This window comes from Erinaceus europaeus, chromosome 14 (assembly GCF_950295315.1).
Source record: "Erinaceus europaeus chromosome 14, mEriEur2.1, whole genome shotgun sequence".
In the NCBI taxonomy this organism is placed as follows: Eukaryota; Metazoa; Chordata; class Mammalia; order Eulipotyphla; family Erinaceidae; genus Erinaceus; species Erinaceus europaeus.
The window spans coordinates 84,261,016-84,282,050 of NC_080175.1; the positions used below are offsets into that span (position 1 = coordinate 84,261,016).

General features: G+C 37.1%; 1 protein-coding gene across 3 annotated transcripts in view; it reads right to left on the reverse strand.

Annotated features, from left to right (window-relative positions):
• Window positions 1-17,345: 17,345 nt before the first annotated feature.
• The window catches only part of EPHA3 (EPH receptor A3), a 323,878-nt gene continuing 320,188 nt past the window's right edge, over window positions 17,346-21,035 (reverse strand). For all 3 annotated transcript variants that reach the window (XM_007536015.2, XM_060172106.1, XM_060172107.1), the window contains one exon: window positions 17,346-20,055. In XM_007536015.2, the coding sequence (XP_007536077.1) occupies window positions 19,950-20,055 (106 nt within the window). In that variant the 3' untranslated portion in view covers window positions 17,346-19,949. The remainder of the gene's footprint in view (window positions 20,056-21,035) is intronic.

Sequence of the window (21,035 nt, forward strand, 5' to 3'; positions counted from 1 at the left end):
GATCCAAAAGGCTAACAAACATATGAAAAACTGCTCTAGGTCACTGATTATCAGAGAAATGCAAATCAAGACAACACTAAGATACCACCTCAGTCCTGTAAGAATGGCATACATCAAAAAGGACAGCAGCAACAAATGCTGGAGAGGATGTGGGGACAGAGGAACCCTTTTACATTGCTGGTGGGAATGTAAATTGGTACAGCCTCTGTGGAGAGCAGTCTGGAAAACTCTCAGAAGGCTAGACATGGACCTTCCATATGACCCAATAATTCCTCTCCTGGGGTTATATCCCAAGGACTCCATAACACCCAACCAAAAAGAGGTGTGTACTCCTATGTTCATAGCAGCACAATTCATAATAGCTAAAACCTGGAAGCAACCCAGGTGCCCAACAACAGATGAGTGGCTGAGAAAGCTGTGGTATATATACACAATGGAATACTATGCAGCTATCAAGAACAATGAACCCACTTTCTCTGACCCATCTTGGACAGAGCTAGAAGGAATTATGTTAAGTGAACTAAGTCAGAAAGATAAAGATGAGTATGGGATGATCCCACTCATCAACAGAAGCTGACTAAGAAGATCTGAAAGGGAAACTAAAAGCAGGACCTGATCAAATTGTATGTAGGGCACCAAAGTAAAAACCCAGTGGTGAGGGGTAGGCATGTAGCTTCCTGGGCCAGTGGGGGGTGGGAGTGGGCGGGAGGGATGGGTCACAGTCCTTTGGTGGTGGGAATGGTGTTTATGTACACTCCTAGCAAAATGTAGACATATAAATCTGTAGCTAATTAATATGAGAGGGGGAAATCAATTGTATGTCTTAAAGTTTCTCAAAAGACAAACTGAATCTTTTTAATATATAGGCTATGTATTTGATATGCGGACTCTCTCAAAAGCCTAGACCAAGTAGATTAGAAGCTTCCAATAGCACAGCTATATACAAGATACTGGGTACTGTCCAGCAAACCATAACAAAGGGACTTTTCAAAGTTAACCCAATTAACAAATAATGTGATGATAATATTAACTATTGATTGTCTTTTTGAACCCTAAGACAGCAGGAACCTCACATCTTCACTATAGAGCCCCTACTTCCCCCAGTCCTGGAACCCTTGGATAGGGCCCACTTTCCCGTATGCATCTCCCAATCGAAACCAAATAACATTGCATCTGCCGATCACAACCTAACCAAAGCAACGATTGCTACCTCAACATGCTTCACCTCAGAATGTATCCAGAGACTTCACGTGTGGAATGACAACCCTTCAGCTTCATTACTCGGGTGAGACCTTTCCTTTAATAGTACACTCTAATTTCATCTCAGGTAGTTCACTTTCTAACAAAGTCCCATAACCTAGATATACACCAGTTTCTGTGAGAGAGAGCTTAGGTGCACACGTATCCATAAACTACTGCAAAATATATACCTGAAAGCAGGACTACACTAGAGTTTACAGTGAGTACCTCCCTAACACTTCCTCTCCACTATTCCAAGCTTGGGATCCATGATTGCTCAACAAATTGTTTGGCTTCATATGTTAACTCTCTTTTCAATCACCAGGTTCCAGATGCCACCAGGATGCTGGCCAGGCTTCCCTGGATTGAAGACCCCACCAATGTGTCCTGGAACTCAGCTTCCCCAGAGTCACACCCTACTAGGGAAAGAGAGAGGCAGACTGGGGGTATGGACCGACCAGTCAACGCCCATGTTCAGCGGGGAAGCAATTACAGAAGCCAGACCTTCTACCTTCTGCAACCCTCAACGACCCTGGGTCCATGCTCCCAGAGGGCTAGAGAATGGGAAAGCTATCAGGGGAGGGGGTGGGTTATGGGGATTGGGTGTTGGGAATTGTGTGGAGTTGTACCCCTCCTACCTTATGCTTTTGTTCACTAATCCTTTCTTAAATAAAAAATTTAAAAAAAAAAGAAGAGGAAGAAAGTTCAGCAAAAATGAATCTTTCTCCAGAAATAGTGTAGATTTTAATATAAAAAGAAAAAATTTCTTGTGAGTCAAAATACGTAAGGGAAGATTTTTGAAAATGGTATGAGCCTTTATTCCATGTTTCATTCTCGCTCTTTTTAAAATCTACATTACCTACTATAGTGCCTTGTATTAGCTTAATACTTGTTGGCATGATAAGCATCTGACTGAGCAATTGAAACTCTACAGTAAGCATTGTTTTGGATCTTGAATAAATCACTAAACAACAACAGAAATTCTATTACAACTGAATAACTAGCTGGGCTCTTGACTTTTGTCGTGGAAAACCATTCAAAAGCAAAGACCAGGCAGTAGCACATCTAGTTAAGTACCTGGGTTCAAGCCCTGGTCCCTACCTGCAGGGGGAAAGCTTCACCAACGGTGAAGCAAGGCTGGAGATATCTCTCTATCTCTTTCTCTCCTACCCTTCTCAATTTCTCCCTGTGTCTATCCAATAGTAAATAAATAAAAAACAAAAGATAAAAAAGAAAATAATTCAAAAGCAAAACAACATATGTAGTAAAGTTTACATATTTATGTGAGATAAAAAGAAAGCGTACACACCTCCGATGAAGTGTGAAACTGTCCTCTGTTGTTTATGGAGTTTTTCTATGAGACTATTCAGGTTGCATTATTGAAAAAAACAAAGGGATTGTATAATACTTGATTTATATGGACAGAAATCAATAATTTAAGTTGTGAGTCTGAAACTCCTACCAATTGATTTGCTACGTAAACACACACATATACACAATTGAAGGGATAAATAATTTATATGAATCTATAGAGAAGGTAAGGGAAACGAATTTTCACTGACTATTAGCAAGAGAGGACAGTGGCTTGCATTCCTGGTCCTTCCTTGCCGAAATTTTGTGAAGGCAATTCCTACATGTCTGCTGTGTCATAAAGGTTCTGGGGAGTAAGGATTTTCCTTCAGCGCTCTTTGTAGCCTCAGGCAATGGAATGTAGTGTTTGACTTAACTCAAAATCTCTAAAATATTCCAGAATGATCTGAAATTTGGATTAATAGTTTTTGTCTGAGTCGCCTTGACCCCCTTTTTATGTATACACAATTGTAATAAATGTCACCTATATATAGATGTCACATGGGTTTATTTAATGCCATATACATCATATCATAATAAGGGTTTCTAGAAAAATTTATAAGAATTATATTCGCCTTTGGAAATGCCAGAATCTGAATATTTTTATTTAAATGTATCAATTTATACAGATACTCTATTTAAAAGTATTCCCTGGAATAAAAATAGAACTACTGGGGCTATGAGGTAGTATACCCACAGCTGAGTGCACACTGCCCACTGCAGGGCTGGCTGTGGGGAGGGGTGCTTCACAAGCAGTGAAGTAGGCCTGAAAGTGTCTTTCTGTCTCTTCTGCCCCGGTGTCTTTTTGTCCCATCTAATAAGATAGAAAGGAAAAAAATGGTGACCTTTACAAAGAATTCATGGTGCCAGCACCAAGCCTCAACCGTAACTCTAATGGCAATAACTAACTAAGTAAATAAATAAAACATTATTACTATAATCTCTATATCTTCCTCTCAGGTATATGGTATACACTACCTACAACAAATTCATAAATATTCAGTAATATTTTAATTGAATAAATAATATATGCTAGGATGAAGAAATATAAGCTCAAGGGCAAATAAATTAGTATCGGTATTTCCAACTCACTAGTCAGTAAGTTTTCCCTGAGATTGTTTAAATATATTATATCTATAATTTTTATATTATTTGGAAACCTCTTCAATGCTGTATTTTGCAATAAACAAGATCCACATAGATGCTCAAGTTCTGTAATGTAGTTTATAATAATTTAGACTTTTTCACTATCCAGGGTTTTTCCCAGTAAAGTTTATCTTTGCATCAACAAAGAAATAGGGAATTTTATAAGTTGCAAGTGAAAAATAAGCATAATACAAAATAAATGACCTAGTAATTTAATATATTTTATGTTTCTAGGTCTTGTGTGAAATTCAATGAACAATTATTATATTTCCAACACATGTTACTATATCCATTTAATTTATGTTCTGTATGTTCATGAATACATGATCACAAATATATCTAAAGCTGGAATAATTAGGATAAACTTAAATTAAAGTATCACAGTATAAAACTATCAACATTTTATGTTGTTAGCTTATGAAGTGTGTGGACATTTTGGATATATTTGTTAAGAAAATTTTCAGGGGCCAAGTGGTAGTGCACCAGATTAAGTGCATATAGTAAGAAGTGCAAAGATCCACTCAAGGATCTCTGTTCCAGTGCCTGCCTCTCCACTTGTAGTGGGGTTGCTTCACAAGTTGTGAAGCAGGTCTGAAGTTATCTATCTTTCTCTCTCCATTTCTATCTTCCCCTCCCTTCTCAATTTCTCTGTTTTATTGAAAAAAAAAAAGAAAAAGAAAAAATGGCCACAGGAGCAGTGGCTCCCTAGCTTAGGCAACAAACCCCAGCAGTAACACTGGAGTAAAAAAAAAAAAAATCTCAAATATTGAGAGAGTTCTGTATTAACTCCTTTTTTGCCACCAGGTTCTAGATGATACCATGTTGCCAACCAGACTTCCCTGGGCAGACGACTCCACCAATGTGTCTCAAAGCCCCACTTCCCCAGAGCTCTGCCCCACTAGGGAAAGATAGAGACAGGATGGGCGTATGGATAGATCTGCCGATGCCCAAGTTCAGCGGGGAATCAATTACAGAGGCCAGACCGTCCATCTTCTGCATCACATAATTACCATGGGTCCATGCTCCCAGAGAGTTAAAAATAAGAACGCTATCAGGGGAGGGAATGGGAAACTGATTTCTGGTGCTGGGCATAGTGTGGAGTTGTACCCCTCTTATCCTATGGTCTTGTCAGTGTTTCCATTTTATAAATAAAATTTTAAAAAATACATTAAAAAGTATCAAACACTCTGTAGGGTAGTCAAAATACTCTAAGTAAATAAAATGAATGAAAAAGTGAATTTTACTTAAAATTTCAGACTATCTTTATAGTATTGGAAATATGCAATTTGAAATATTAACATCCTGTCTAGTACTGGTTGGATATCATAAATACTAGTAGAATTAAGAGAAAGCTAAAGAAACAACAGAAAGAAGAAAATAAAATTATAAGAAAAACAAGCAAGAAATGAGACAACACCATGTGTTTTCATAGGAATTAAAATGAACTTGAGTATGGTTAGTTTCATGATCAAAACCATGTTTGTTAACTATATCATTAAATGATACAAAACCCCCCTCAAGGAAAATATAGAAGCTGAGACAGATGTCATCAGTTGTGAGAATTCATACAAAAACATTCTGCATATGGCTTATGACATGAGATGCATAGCTCAACTGGCCCAGGACAAGAGAAACACACAACTAACAGTGGAGAGCAGGGAAGAGTACAAGATCAGTACCATGCTGATGGTAGTGTTGAAAATGTAACAGCAGAGCTGTGACTCATCTGTACAGACTGGAATGTACTCTTATATTTTAAGTAGTATTTCATAGCCATGTAAACCATATTTGTTAATATACATAGTAAATTAAGGAGGAGTTTATCAACTTCATTTCCTAATGCACATACTGATATCTCTTACTAAGAATGAAAAATTTATTTTAAAAACTAGTTTAGGACTTAAAAGGCTAAATTGTATCCAGTCCTTTAGGAAATTATCTCCTGAACATTTCTAAGTATCAAGTCAATGTGTTCTCATTCTGTTACAAGATCAACTCCAGAGATTCCCACTGGATATTCTAATCTAATATTTCCTGAAATACATAGTTACTGTTAGTAAAACCAGTGAAAATTTTTTCTTGCCCAAAATTTAATAAGAGAATTTCCACCAAGGGTAAACAAACACAAGCACAAAGTTACAAAAGACTAGACCCTGCATCAAACGTATGTTTTCTTCTCTAATGACCGTACTGAATCAAATCAGTGGGGAGAATCAACTAGTTATTTTAATCAGAATACAAAAGTGCTAATGGAATCAGAATTTCTCAGGGTCTTATATCTTTTAATTGTAAAAAAACTTTGGGATAGATTCTCAAGCAGCTCAGACTGAATTCAATAATTTAATTGACCTAGCAGGAAACAATACTCTCAAAGTAATCATTTACCATATTTGGTACCTACTCATTCAAAGCAGCATTCCCAGCCCTCTCATGTGTAGAAGGACATATGGTCTAGAATTGAAAACCAGAAAACAGAAATGAAGTTTTGTACTGGGACTTAAAAATAGCTTCAGTATAAAGTAAGGCACTATTTCACTGAAGGATATTTTCCACCTCATAAACTTACATACTTTAAATGTAAAAACAAGTCATTTTTATTTGCAATGAACAAGATATTTATTGTGTATTCTGAAAATACTATTTATCAGGGCTTTTTTTGTTGTTGGCGCTGTGACTTCATTATTGTGGGTTGACTTTTTGTCAAATAAATTTGGAAAGACACTTTGACAAGGGGGGAGGTGCTGGGTGGGTGACGGGTGGGGAAAGTAGACAGGGCATCTCAGAATCTTCATATTTACTCCCAATATTATGGGGCCAGGGATTTAAACTTGGGTTGCAGTCCAGGTTTGACCCTGGGTTGTACACATGGAAACAAGCACAATATTTAACTGAGCTGTGTATGCTACAAGCCTTGAATAATATTATTTTATTATATTTTTTCCTATTTTGTTTGATAGGAGAGAGAGAACTTGAGAGGGAAGAAGGGTGTAGACAGGGAGAGAAAAAGACACCTGCACATGTGCTTTAACATTACAGTGGGAAGCAGGGGTACGAACTTGCGTCTTTGCATATAGTAACCTGTGAGATCTACTACATGTACTATGCTCCTCATTGTTATTTGAAAAGAGATAAAAAATAAAGTCATCAAGGTAAATCATCTGCTTTTTAATGCACATTCAAATTCATCCTTTACTATCTGAAAGATGGCGATTGTGCTTGGACATCAGGAGCAGGAGGGGAGGGAAAAAAGACACAAGCTTAGCTACAGCACCGCATTGCTGATGGGTGGCATATATACAGTTGCCTCAAATCCACGTGGAACTACACAGGGGTTCATTGGATGGAGATATATATAACTATTTAGAGCTGTAAAAGCTACAGGATCCTGAGCAAACTCAAAGGAATCATTCAGAAGAACTTGGGACAAGAACCTGGTACCCTTGTGGCACCAGGAAAGCCTACCAAACTCAAAATCGAAGGTGTCTGAACTGCCACAGAGAACTTATTAAGATCGGACATCCCTGAAGGCAAGAAACATGGCTTTGACCTCTCAGCAGAGTTCCTACTTTCAGGAGTCAGTTTGGGTCTATGTTTAAGGAACACCAGCTGTCGCAATATTGAGTCATCTCCCTCCAAAACTAACAGAGAATGAGCAGAACCATAGCACCACCTGTGGGCCATAATAAGAAACCAAAACAAATAGGTAAAACTAGGAAAACACCTGTTTTTCAAACCCAAGATGAAGGACAGAAACTTAATAATGTAAACCAGGAGAGCTATCAGAGAATGAGTTTAGGAAATGCATTGTCAGGAAATTTGAATAAATTGAAAGCTGTTAATTTAATATGGAAGAATGGATTAAGAAAGAAATTCATGACACATTGATGGGGTTATCTGTCCAGGGAAGTCTGGTCGGCATCATACTAGCATCTGGAACCTGGTGGCTGAAAAGAGAGTTAACATACAAAGCCAAACAAATTGTTGACCAATCATGAACCTAAAGGCTGGAATAGTGCAGATGAAGAGTTGGGGGGTCCTCCACTTTGTAGATAGCTAGTAGGCATATTTTAGTTATATTCCAAAGGGCCTGTGGCTATACTAGTTTTTCTTTCTTTTTTTTTTTTCAGTCTGAAATCTGATAGGCAGCTGGATTCTAATTATTGTCTGTGGAGACGATATCATGTTCTGGAGTTGCGATTTCCCAAAGCCCCACCTCACTAGGGAAAGAGAGAAGCAGGCTGGGAGTATGGATCAGCCTGTCAACGCCCATACTCAGCGGGAAAGCAATTACAGAAGCCAGACTTTCCACCTTCTGCATCCCACAATGACTTTGGGTCCATACTCCCAGAGGGATAAAGAATAGGAAAGCTATGAGGGGAGAGGATGGGATACAAAGTTCTGGTGGTGGGAACTGTGTGGAGTTGTACTCCTCTTATCCTATGGTTTTGTCATTGTTTCCTTTTTATAAATAAAAGAAAAAGGAATTTATGATTCCAAATTCATGACTTGATAGGAAAATGGAAAGCTTGAGAACAGAGTTACAAGGTATGAAGGACACTTTGAATATACCCCTACGTAACTCACAAAGAGTACCTCAGAGGTCCACAGCTTATCTTGGAAATCATCAACCTCAAGATCCCAGAGATCTTAGATCCAAGGAAAGGTTGATCCAGGATCTTGGCTTCAAGTCTGAGGGCATTACACCTGTGCTCCATTTGCCCGTTTTACCTAAAGTGACAGGAATGGAAAAACCCCTAGTAAAAGTAAATATGACGTGTCCTATCAACAAACTGATACAGGCAATGTAGATCGAGAAAATGAGATTGATGAAGAAAATAGAAAATTTTGTCCAAGGCACAAACTTCAGCCAGCACAGAAACTAGTTGCAGTTTCTGAGCCAGAAAATTAAACCAAATATCATAAAAGTAGAGGTCTGGAAGACAAAGGTGGTCCTTGAAACCACAGGTGGCATGGTAGTTCAAAAGCAAGCTTTTGGACAGATTTTAGAGACTGGGGTGACATTTAATCTGCTCCAGTTCTAACACCAAGGCACAGCTGTGTTGAAGATAAAGCTCTGGAACCAAAAATTCAAGAGGAACATATTGAAAGGCAGAATAAAGGACAGCTGCTATTTATGTGCACTGGGGGTATAAATTTCAGGGTATACCATAAGTTAACACATACTAAGTGGTTAATGAGAAAAAAAAGTCATTGTTTAGGCATGGTGGGAAATATATATTTATATACATCTTCATGCATATGGTTAAAATATTGTAGACAAACATAACAATAGTCTTATCAGATCTTGAGTTATGTTGATACATACTCTTTTTTTAATATTTATTTTTCCCTTTTTGTTGCCCTTGTTTTTATTATTGTTGTAGTTATTGTTGTTAGATAGGACAGAGAGAAATGGAGAGAGGAGGGCAAGGGAAAGATAGACACCTGCAGACCTACTTCACTGCTTGTGAAGCAACTCCCCTGCAGGTGGGGATCCGGGACTCAAACTGGGATCCTTATGCTGGTCCTTGCGCTTCACGCCACATGCACTTAACCAACTGTGCTACCGCCCAACTCCCGAGACTTATTCTAATATGCCAAATAGAGAAGGATAAATACTTGTCCTCTTTAATCTCACTCATAGGTGGAACTGAAAAAGCAAGTACAGTACTTGGAGTGGTGTATTTTTTATTATTTTTTTTCATTTTTCCATAGGATAAGAGGGGTACAGCTTTGCACAATTCCCACCACCAGACATCCACCCCTCCAATGACAGCTTGCCTACTCTTTAACCCTCTGGGAGTATGGACCCAAGATCCTTGTGGGATGCAGAAGGTGGAAAGTGTGGATTCTGTAATTTCTTCCCCACTGAACATGGGCATTGACAGATCAATCCATACAGGTTGAGCCTGTCTTTCTCTTTCCCTACTGGGGAAGAGCTCTAGGAAACAGAGCTCCAAGGCACGTTGGTGGGATTGTCTGTCCAGGCAAGTCTGGTCTCATCCTGCTAGCATCTGGAACCTGGTGGCTGAAAAGAGAGTTAATATACAAAGCCAGACTAATTGTTGAATAATCATGGACCTAAAGGCTGGAATAGTGCAGATGACGTGTTGGGGGGGGGGGTCCTCCATTTTGTAGATAGCTAGTAGACATATTTTAGTTATATTCCAAAGGGCCTGTGGCTATACTAGTGTTTTTTTGTTTATTTGTTTTTTTGTGTGAGGCTGAAATCTGATATGCAGGTGAATCTTAATTATTGTCTGGGGAGAGTCATGGCTTGGAATAGGACCAGAAAGCTGGATCAGGGAAGAGAGTAGCCCCCTAATATGGGAAAGGGGTATAAATATTGTTGACTGTAAACCCCATGGATTTGATCTGATCTGGGTCCCATAATTAGCTTAGGAGCCTGTGTGACTTCTACATCCCTCTACTCTAGATTTGAGCTCACATTCTGTGGTCATGAGTTGGAATATTCCACGCTGCCCCAGTATCAAACTCATCTTCCTCAGGTGTAGCATAGAGTATGTTGTCCATCCTCCCTTCAGAGGATGGAACATTCTCTGCCATTGTTGATCCAAGTTGAGGGCAATGTCCTATGGGGGCCCACAAAGGGGTCTATTGTGTTATTCCTAATAGAGATGATCAGAAACAATGGAGAGAGGGATTTATTTGAGGTCTAGGCCCATCAAGTCTGTTTGGGAGTCTCAGGACTCCCTGATTAGGGACCCAGCTGGTGGAATGGCCCGATAGTGACTAAAGAGTCATTGTTAAAGTATGCCAGTTTCTTGCCCTTATTCAGATTTTGCAGTCCTTGCTTTGCTAAGGTTAGCTTTGTAGTGAGTGAGAGAACTGTAATAAGAAGGAGGTGAGGAGGGTATCTAAGTCTAAGTGGACACTATTTCATTATGAACTTGAAACTGACTCACTAAAGACTATTGTGTATTTTTGGTTTTAGGTATATATTTTGCCCTAATTTATGGATACATGTGAACATATGCTGTATCTTATGGGACTTAGCCTATATCTAGGTTTTGGGACTTTGTTAGGAAGTGAACCTCCTGGAATGGAATTAGAGAATACCATGAAAGGAAAGGTCTCACCTGAGTGACGAGGGTGAAGGGTTGGCAATCCATGCCTGACGGCTCTGGACACAGTCTGAGATGAAGCATGCTGAGATGGTATCGTTGCATTGATTAGGTTGGAATCAGTGGATGCAATATCATTTGGCCTGACATGAGAGAAGCATGTAGGGAAGTGAGCCCCACTCAGAGGTTCCAGGATTGGGAGAAACATAGGCTTATAGACAAAGCGGGATATTCCTGTTGTCTTAGGGTTTAAGAAGACAGTAGATAGTTATTGCAATAATCACATTGGCAATTGAGTTAACTCTGAAAAATCCCTTTGTTAGGATTTTCTGTATCATACACACCCTCACCATATTTTATGTCCTTTGACATTATTTGCATATAGCTATGCCACCAGTTGCTTTTGTTCTCCCTGGACTAAGCTTTTAAGAGAGTCAATATACCAAAGACTCAGCCTATGTATTAAAAAGACTCAATCTGTGCTTTAAAAAGTTTGAGACATTTAATAAATTTTTCCCCTCTCATATTAATTAAATGGTGATTTATCTACGGTCATACCACCTTAACACATCTGATCTTGTCTGAGCTCAGAGTGGTGTATTATACCAAAGCAAAGTACTCTAGATAAGGAGGGATAGGATTAGACCTGAGGGGCTGGTGGTGGGTGGGTGGGATGGGACACAGTCTTTTGGTGGTGGGAATGGTGTTTATGTACACTACTATTAAATTGTAGTAATATACATCACTATTTAATTAATATGAGAGGGGAAAATTGATTGTATAACTCAAACTTTTTAAAGCACAGACTGAATCTTTTTAAAACATAGGCTGAGACTGTGATATGTAGACTCTCTCAAAAGCCTAGACAAGGGAGAACAGAAGCAACCAGTGCCACAGCTATATACAAGATGCTGGGTATTATAAAGCAAACCCTAACAAAGGGACCTTTCAAAGGTGTTGTTGGATAGTATTCCAACTCCCCCCTGCTTAAACACCAGTATGTCTGTATGAGATTAGTTTGATCCCACTCAAAGCTACGGTCTATTTACATAAATCACTTTTACATTTACATAAAGCACAACCTTCCCTCCAGGGCATTGGTGGTTCAGTGGTAGAATTCTCACCTGCTCCACTTCCTCTCCTTGTCACACCCTGATCTTCCACCAGTCACTTTTTGCTCCACCCTCTCTATGTCACATCCTGTTTCCACCCTACTTGGAGAGTATCTGCTCTTCTGATTAAAGACACTTGGAAATCGGCTCCGAGAGTTCCAGAGTGTATCTCCTGCGAAGTTAGTGCTGCACAAGTTCCTGATCCCTCTTCCACGCAGCAGCCTAGATCGGCTCCAGTTGAGTTCTCTCCAACCCAGAGAGCACTAGCTCGGGAAGAAGCACCCTCAGGCTATCCCAGCAACCAAATAATGTGATGATAACAATAACTATCCATTGTCTTCTTGAACCCTAAGATAGCAGGAACCTCACATTTCCACTATAGAGCCTATATTTCCCCCAGTCCTGGAACCTCAGGGTGGGGTGCACTTTCCTGCTTGCTTCTTTCATTTCATATCAAATAATATTGCATCCGCCAATCCAACCTAATCAATGCAACGAGTGCCACCTCAGCATGCTTCATTTTAGACTGTGTCCAGAGACTTCAGGTGTGGAATGACGATCCTTCAGCTTCATTACTTGGGTGAGACCTTTCCTTTCATAGTATTCTCTAATTCCATTCCAGGCAGTTCACTTCCTAACAAAGTCCCAAAACCTAGATACAGACCAGATCCCCTGAGATAGAGCATATGTTCACACGTATCCATAAACTACTGCAAAATATATACCTGAAAGCTTAAGTACACTAGAGTTTGCAGTGAGTACCTCCCAACATTTTATCTGCATTATTCCAGCCTTTAGGTTCATAATTGTTCAACAATTTGTTTGGCTTTGTATGTTAACTCTTTTTTCAGCCACCAGGTTCCAGATGCCAGCATGATGCCGACCAGACTTCCCTGGACAGAGGACCCCACCAATGTGTTCAGGAACTCCACTTCCCTAGAGACCCACTCTACTAGGGAAAGAGAGAGACAAGCTGGGAGTATGGACCGACCAGTCAACGCCCATGTTCAGTGGGGAAGCAATTACAGAAGCCAGACTTTCCACATTCTGCAACCCATAATGACCCTGGGTCCATGCTCCCAGAGGGATAGAGAATGGGAAAGCTATCAGGGGAGGGGGTGGGTTATGGAGATCGGGTGGTGGGAATTGTTTGGAGTTGTACCCCTCCTATCCTACGGTTTTGTTAAGGTTTCCTTTTTAAAATAAATTTAAAAAATGAAAGAACTGAGAGGCTCTGGGCTCCTGGTGTATATTAGTAGAAAAACATTTACATTGGAAGAGAGTGTCTTGTAGACATCTATTATGGGAAGATGAGTATTGTACCTACATAGCAACAATTTTATTGTAAATCACTAACTCCCCACTAATGAGGAGAAATAACAAATATATATGTCTGTGTGTGTGTGTGTGTGTACATAAATGATCACTGGAGTCAGTAACATTAAAAACCTGAGTATTCAGTAATCTCCAACTTAAAATAAACAATAATTTTACCATATTGAGAATTCTCAGAATATGCAAATAAACTTTGACTAGTATAGTTTTCCATTTTTGTGCTTCTGAGTTGCTGATATGAAATATATTTTTATTATATGAAGCATACCTATGGCAGTTAAACTCAAATAGTGTTATCTATAATAATTTGTATTGGCTTCATTCCAGCACTCTTGATTTGCCATGTATGAAAATAAATGAGAAGCATATGAAAGTCAACAAGTTCTTGATAGTACATGACATTCTGTGTTCTCTCATCCTTGATTTTAGCAAACATTCCAACGTTTTGGCTTCCATCATTGAGGGAGATAGACTTCAAAAATGTAAGGGCTTTTTCTTGGCTTCAGATAAGAATCCCAAACTTAACACACTTCCATAAATCATTGGTGTGGAAATCTGTCAGAAAATAGCACAAGAGTACTACTTTTTCCTTGTGGTATTTGGTGTTTCCAAATTAGATTATTTTTTGAATGTTCAAGTGAGCATGCTTGCTAGAAGTGCTACCCATATGTCAGACAAATCTCATGCTTTTGAAATGGAGTTCACAGAAATAAAATGAAGGGTAATTGTCCCTTTATCTTCCATGGTAAAAATCAACAGATGTTGCAAAAATGTGTCTTTACAGAAGAGTTACTGAGTAGCATGCATATTGAAAGGTGGCAAATGATAAGTATCCAACTTCTTAAATCCATAGTGTACTTTATATTCTATCTGCACTAGTAATATCATACTGTAAGGTAATAGAGGGTGAAAATTCAGAGAAAAGATTCCTGTAATTGATCTGATTTAACTTTAGCTCTTCTATCTGCTGGCAATATGAGTTTGCATGACCATTAACCATTGTAAACCCATGTGAATGATGATACAATAATGTCATTAAACTGTTGGGAAATCAAATACTGTGTTAAGCACAATTGTACATAATGCCCAATTGATGTTATTGTATAGTTAAATATACATCTTTGTAGTAGGAATTAACAAGTATTTAATTACTATTTGACAATTCCATTATCACTTGTATTATTTCTAATTTAAGTAGAAAATATTTTTCAAAGAATAATGATAGCCCACCTATCAAGAGAATGTGATTTAATTATAACTATAATCCATTAACTTGTAACTTGGTTTTCCCAAGAATTTCAGAGTAAGGGTGTCTGTAAATTTTCAACATCTTCACAGTATGGTTTATTTAACTCTACTTCTCATTTATCCAAACAGTGTCTGGATCCCCTGAGTCAGTCAAATGTGTATCCCAAGAGTCCCATAAGAAAGTTAGATTTTAGTAGGCATGTTGATGTTATTTGTACATAGTAAGGGAATAGAAAGGATCAGAAAAAGTTGGCATTTACCTTGTTAAATTTTATGGCTAAGCTCTGGTTCAAGGGTCTACTTAAACAACTTAACTGCACTAAGAAAAACAGGAGCATTGAGACCAATCAAATTACTCCAAAAATTCTATTAAAATAAACCAATTCTAGCATAAATAAATAAATACATATAGAGATAGATAGATTGCTTGATAGATAGATAGACATAGATAGATACAGATATTCAGTGATCAAGAGAGACGACTTGGATGTTAGCAAATTCTATTGACTTAATAAGAACTTACACTTTTTGTTATACAGAAGAAATAAAATCAGGGGCATTACCCTTGATCAACTTTTAAGAGATTAATTTACTTCAAAAATTCTTAATGTTTGTTACATCAATGTAATTACAATGGGCAAGGGATGCAGTGTTTTAGGAGCCATAGATCCAATTCAAGGTGTTCCTCTGTCACAGATCAGGAAGGATGAATCATAATTAAAAAAAAAAAAGTGACTTCATTGTAAGTGTTATGTAGGTTCAAACATAGGGTTCTTTCTGCTGTGCAAACAAAATTGTATAGCTAATCAATACTAGGGATAAGAGTTTACCTAAAGAAGGCGTAGAGATCAGTTAGGTGATATTTGAAAAGAGAACAAAATGTTTTAAATTTATGATGCATAAAAACTGAAAAAAGGTGTGGCATATTTTAAAGCAAAGAAGCAGTTTAATCTAATTGGGTAGTGTTAAGAGGTAGTAGACAAAAATAAATAAATAAAATATGAAGAAAACCAGGCTTTTATTTGAAGCAGTTTGTCTGTACCCACACTAACAGTACTCTAGAAATAGTAAGATGGAGGATGCAGGCTGACTGTAGGCCTCGAATAAGTGTTCTCTTCATTGTTGGATGGGTTACCATATCTAAAATATTAATATATTAAAATTTCTCATAGGAACTCTGATTAAAAATTTTATTTAAAAATAAGGACTTGGGGCTGGGGAGACAGCATAATAGTTATGGAAAACACTCTCTAAGGTCCCAGGTTCAATCCCTAATGCCACAATAAGCCAGAGCTGAGCTGAAGCTCTCTTTCTCTCCCTCTCCCTCTTCCTTCTCCCTCTTTTATTCTCTCTCATAAGCAAACAAAATATTTTTAAAAAGGATTTCAAGTTAGTTGGTGTTGCCACTTTTCAGGTCCAAGAATATTTGGGGTATTATAGTATTTATTAATCAAATGACTAAAAATCTTTTTCTTTGCCTCTTCAGCTGATCTCTGACTACATGTTTTGTTTGTTTGGTTATTTTATTTTATTTATTTTTTACTCCAATCACCTGGAAAAGTATTGTTTCTCCTTCAAGGCAAATTCAACCTGACCTGTTCTGTGGCATCTCATCTACCTCCACCTATATAAAAATCATGATCAATTATCTTGTCATATATGGTGAGTTAGCTTTTTAATTTTTTTTAAATATATACTCTTTTTTGTTGTTGTTGTTGCCACCAGGGTTATTGCTGTGGCTTGATGCTTACATTACAACTCCCAGATCCCAGAGTTTTGTTTTGTTTTAACTTTTTTAGATACAGATAGTAAGAGGGAAAGAAAGAGAGGGAGAGAGACATCTGCATCCCTGCTTCAATACCCATGAAGCTTTCCCCCATTCAGGTGGGGAACAAGGATATGAACCGGGGTTGTTGTTCATGGGAGTGTGTGTATTTATCAGGTATACCTCCACCTGACCCCCAAAAATGTATAATCTTTTTCTTCCAGTAGATTAAAAACTACTAATGACCAACTACTTACTATGCCAGGTGTTTCTCAGAATGTTATTTTCAGCAGTAATTGTTTGTTTTTAATTTATGCTTTATTTGACCTGTCAAATTTTCATTTCTCAAAATGGTATTTTGATTTTTTTTTAAAAATATACCACTGTGAGACATCTACTTTCTGTAGGCCATCAATTTCTCTGACCACAGTCACAATCTCTAAGAGCAAGTTCATGACTGTGTACTGGCCAGTGAGCAATATGTTAGTATGCACAAAATGACTTAGCTAGGGCTCGTGAACATAGTAAAAGCCTTGGGATTGCTACTGAAACAGTTGATGGACAGTAATTATTTCACAGTCATTACTTTGTAGATTTATATTACCTATCGTGATGTTATAAAATATGCAGCTTGCAGAATAACCCAGCTGGAAAAAAAATAGGTCAAGAGAAGAATTTAACAATAAAATAATTATTCCTTAAGCTATCTTTGCCTAAATTATTTCCTAGAAAATTCACCTCTAAAATTTTCCATCATGTACCTTGTTTTTTTTTCTTTATTTTCTTAAACTAATTTATTTGGGTTTTTCCACCTGTAATAAACGCTAACTGCTTCGTAGATATGTATTCTTTAACCAGGGAGAGGTCATTTACTGATTTTTTTTAGCTTATTGATAAAGAGATTTAGACCAAAAATGATGGTTATAAAACCTGAATCCCTCCTCACTAGCAGAGAAAAAAAGAAACAGAAGCACATTCGTCAAGACTCATATAAACATCATTATTTTGATGCTTAAATAAGCACACATTTTAATGTTTCAAAGATCACTTCTGTATTCCAATCTGTAAAAAATATTTTCATTATGTTTATTATAAAAATATAAATGTTTCCACTACAAATCATTTTACATTAGTAAAGGCCATCTACATTGTACAACATAAACTAAATGATTAGTCCTTTGCAAATACAAATTTAAAGTAAAAACACTGTCAATCATATCAAATTTATACATGGCTTCATCGATACCTAGTACAGCATAAACTGGGCAAATTATCAGAAATAAATAATATATGTAAATCAAAATTAAGATACAAAACAGATAGTATGGTACATAATGTTGCAAAGGAATTGTGACTTTATGTTTAGTGAAAACTCAATGTTGTTTCTGTACAAAAAGATAGCCATAGTATTCTAGTACCTCTACTCTAAAGTTAAGAATCGTACACTGCATGTTTACATATGTACAGGGTAAGAATTGTGTGAACTGATAAGAGTAAAATGTAGCTTTGAAAAAAAGGAAAGAAAGAAATAAAAATAAACGGTGTATGAAGCCTCTACCTTCAGATGGAGACAACAGCCAAAATAAGTGAAATAGATTTAGTAATCCTCACCTTCTATTAAGTCATGAAGGGCACATGTGATATAAATGCTCAGAATGGTATACTAATCAGGGGGAAATGAGGGAAAACTTGATTCAAACAGTCAAACATTCCACAAAGGAAAGGGTTTTATTTAAAAAAAAATGTTTTAAACTTATTTTCTAATGGCTTCTAGCAGAATTAAGTGGATTTTGTAGATGACTTCATAATTGCATATATCTATTTGAAAAATTCATGCTCTTATGTATCCAATAAAGAATTCTAGCAGTATGTTTTTATTATAAAGTGTACTGCCAAAACTTGAAAAATAATTGCATACCTAAAGGAACACAAACTAAGCCTCATCACAGTAAATTGATAATAGATTCATATTTGTAAATTTTGATATGCAATTTTGTCTGTACAGTGTTCCATGTTCATAAGAACATAAAAGTTGCAGCGTTGATTTGTCATTCTTTTCTTGTGACATATGCACTTATTTTCATAGCATCAATATCAGCATTAGAAATTATGTAGATAGGGCTTACTGTTATTTCATAATATATTAGTGACTCAATCTCCACAAGGTACATATTTAAAACATTACTGTGTATGTTTATAGTTGATGTTAAGTCTATGTTTCTGCATTAGAGAAATTCTATACAGTCAACGGGTTTTGAGGCATTTTCTAGATGGCCAGCCATTAAAAAAATTGTATGTTTAATAAAGACAAAGATGCTCTTAAATCATACACAATTCTAGCAGATGCACTTCAGTGGAACACACCTCAAGTTACTGACACCTGCTATCAGTCTTCACCATGTTTATTTAATTTAATTTAGCCCCAGTGAAGCAGATTAGAAATTTCGGTAGCACTATTATGAAATAAACAACTCGATAATGTAAAGCAAAGGTATTACCGACATTTCAACACCAGTTATTATTTTGATTCATGCGCTGGCCTACAGATTATGTTGCTACTTGATTCAGTAATCTAAATAAGAACCTAATTCTTTCCAGTGTAGCTTCTCTTTATTTAGGAACTCTAGTATAGCTCTTTACAACGGAGGGAGTTGACCTCCTAAGCACCAGAGCAGGGTTTGTAAGTTGTTGAGATTCTGTTACTTACAAGCCAGTATATTACATGAGAGAGCATGTTATTTATAATCTAGGAGAGATGAAATGGATGGGGTAATTCAGGTTATTTCATATTTGGTTGGTAAATGAAGAAGGGTTTGGTTTCTTTCTTCATCTGTATATAGGCAGACTGAGAGATATAGACGCATGTAAGAGTTTGGGTCAAAAAACCTGGATAGAAACCCAGCATTCTCCATGTCTAGTTTACCATGTTTCTTTCTGCTGACAGTTTGAAATAACATTTGGCACTTGGCTGTAACAAATCCAAAATCACTATCAAGGCATAAATAGAAAACAATAAAACACTTTAAAAGAAAATAAATATGCACTTTCTTAAAAAATTAAGACACGTTTTTACATGATAATACTTAAGGAAACTAACAATGAAAAAACTGTGTGGTACTTAAAATAACTACAAACTTTACTTCTAGATGCTTTTGTCAAGAAAAAAGAGAATAATATAATGAAAAGGTAGTAAATATGGCCAGATAGTTTGAGGTATAAATTCCTCTATTTTGCTTGCCTTTGAAGAAACAAATTACCTGCAACAGATTTCTTCTGTGTATAAAAAATATTGAAAGTCTTTTTCTCTTGTGGCTATTAGTAAGTAGAGCCACTGTCTTCCTTTTGTTATTTCACTTGTTTTGCTTTGATGATAATCAGTTTATGATTAATGGCTTTATACTAATTCTTCATCTGATATTGAAGAATTATTAGCATCATCCATAAACTAATTTTAAAAAGCAATTAACAATGCAAAATACTCCTACCCACCCATCCACCAAATGATAGGGGAAAATAGAGAGTTTTTCAATTCCATTTTTAAGGCATTTGTACTCAGATCAGAGTGTCTTATTGGTATCGGAAGTTCCACCATCATTTCCAGCATTATCGTACGTTTTCGAAGTGATGCTATATCTTCCAGAGTCACCGCTTCCATCCCAAAATAGCACTTTACACTGGAACTGGACTGTTCTTTGACTGTGTTTCTAGAACTTTAATGCTACTGATGATCTTCTTTTGTGGCCCAACCACAGTTACACCAACCTTTCTCATGTCACTGTAAAAAGGGAGAAAATGTCTGGTAAGAATCATGGTTTCTATTTACTAAGTGGCCAGGCAATTTAAAATTAACAAAACTTACACAATCATATATTTTTGGATCTAATTATGATCTTTTTTTGCCTTCAGGGTTATTTCTGGGCCTCTTTGCCTGCACCACAAATCCACTGCTCCTGGAGGCTATTTTTTCCCCTTTTGTTGCCCTTGTAGTCTTATACCGTTGTTATTATTATTGTTGTTATTGATGCAGCCTTTGTTAGATAGGACAGAGAGAAATGGAGAGAGGAGGGGAAGACAGAGAGGGGGAGAGAAAGACAGACAACTGCAGACCTGTTTCACCACTTGTGAAGCAACTCCCCTGCAGGTGGGGAGCCAGGATTCTTGTACCTGTCTTTGCACTTCACGAAATGTGCACTAAACCCCTGGCTTCCCAATTATGATTTTTGTATAATCTATGTATTATCTATAAAGTTAGCTACTACTTCCCTGAAATGAGATAGATGACATAAAGGTTTGAAACAGTACTCTTCAAACAATTTAGCCATACAATAATTCACCTGTTGACTCTTTTTGAAATATAATTTTTTCAGATACAATTAAGGAAAGGATCTGGTAGAGATCTTACTGAATAAGTGTGGGCTCTAAATAAATTAGACATAGTAAGATGAATGCAGAGACTAAAGCTATCATGCAAGGAATGTCAGGATCCACTGATAACTAGAAGATGCTTTACGCTGAGATTCTGAGAATGTTCTACATCTAGAAGGTCCTAGAAAAAGGATTTATCCTATACGTTTTGGCACAAGAAAGGTTCTGACAAAACTTGGATTTATGTGAATCTCAGACTTCATGACTATAGGAAAACAAATTTATGTTGTCAAGGCCAGTTAAGTTGTTGGCAATTTGTGTAAATGAATTTGCTGTAACAAATTGCTTAAGTGGTCCAAGAAAGTAACACAGATGATGACCACACATTAT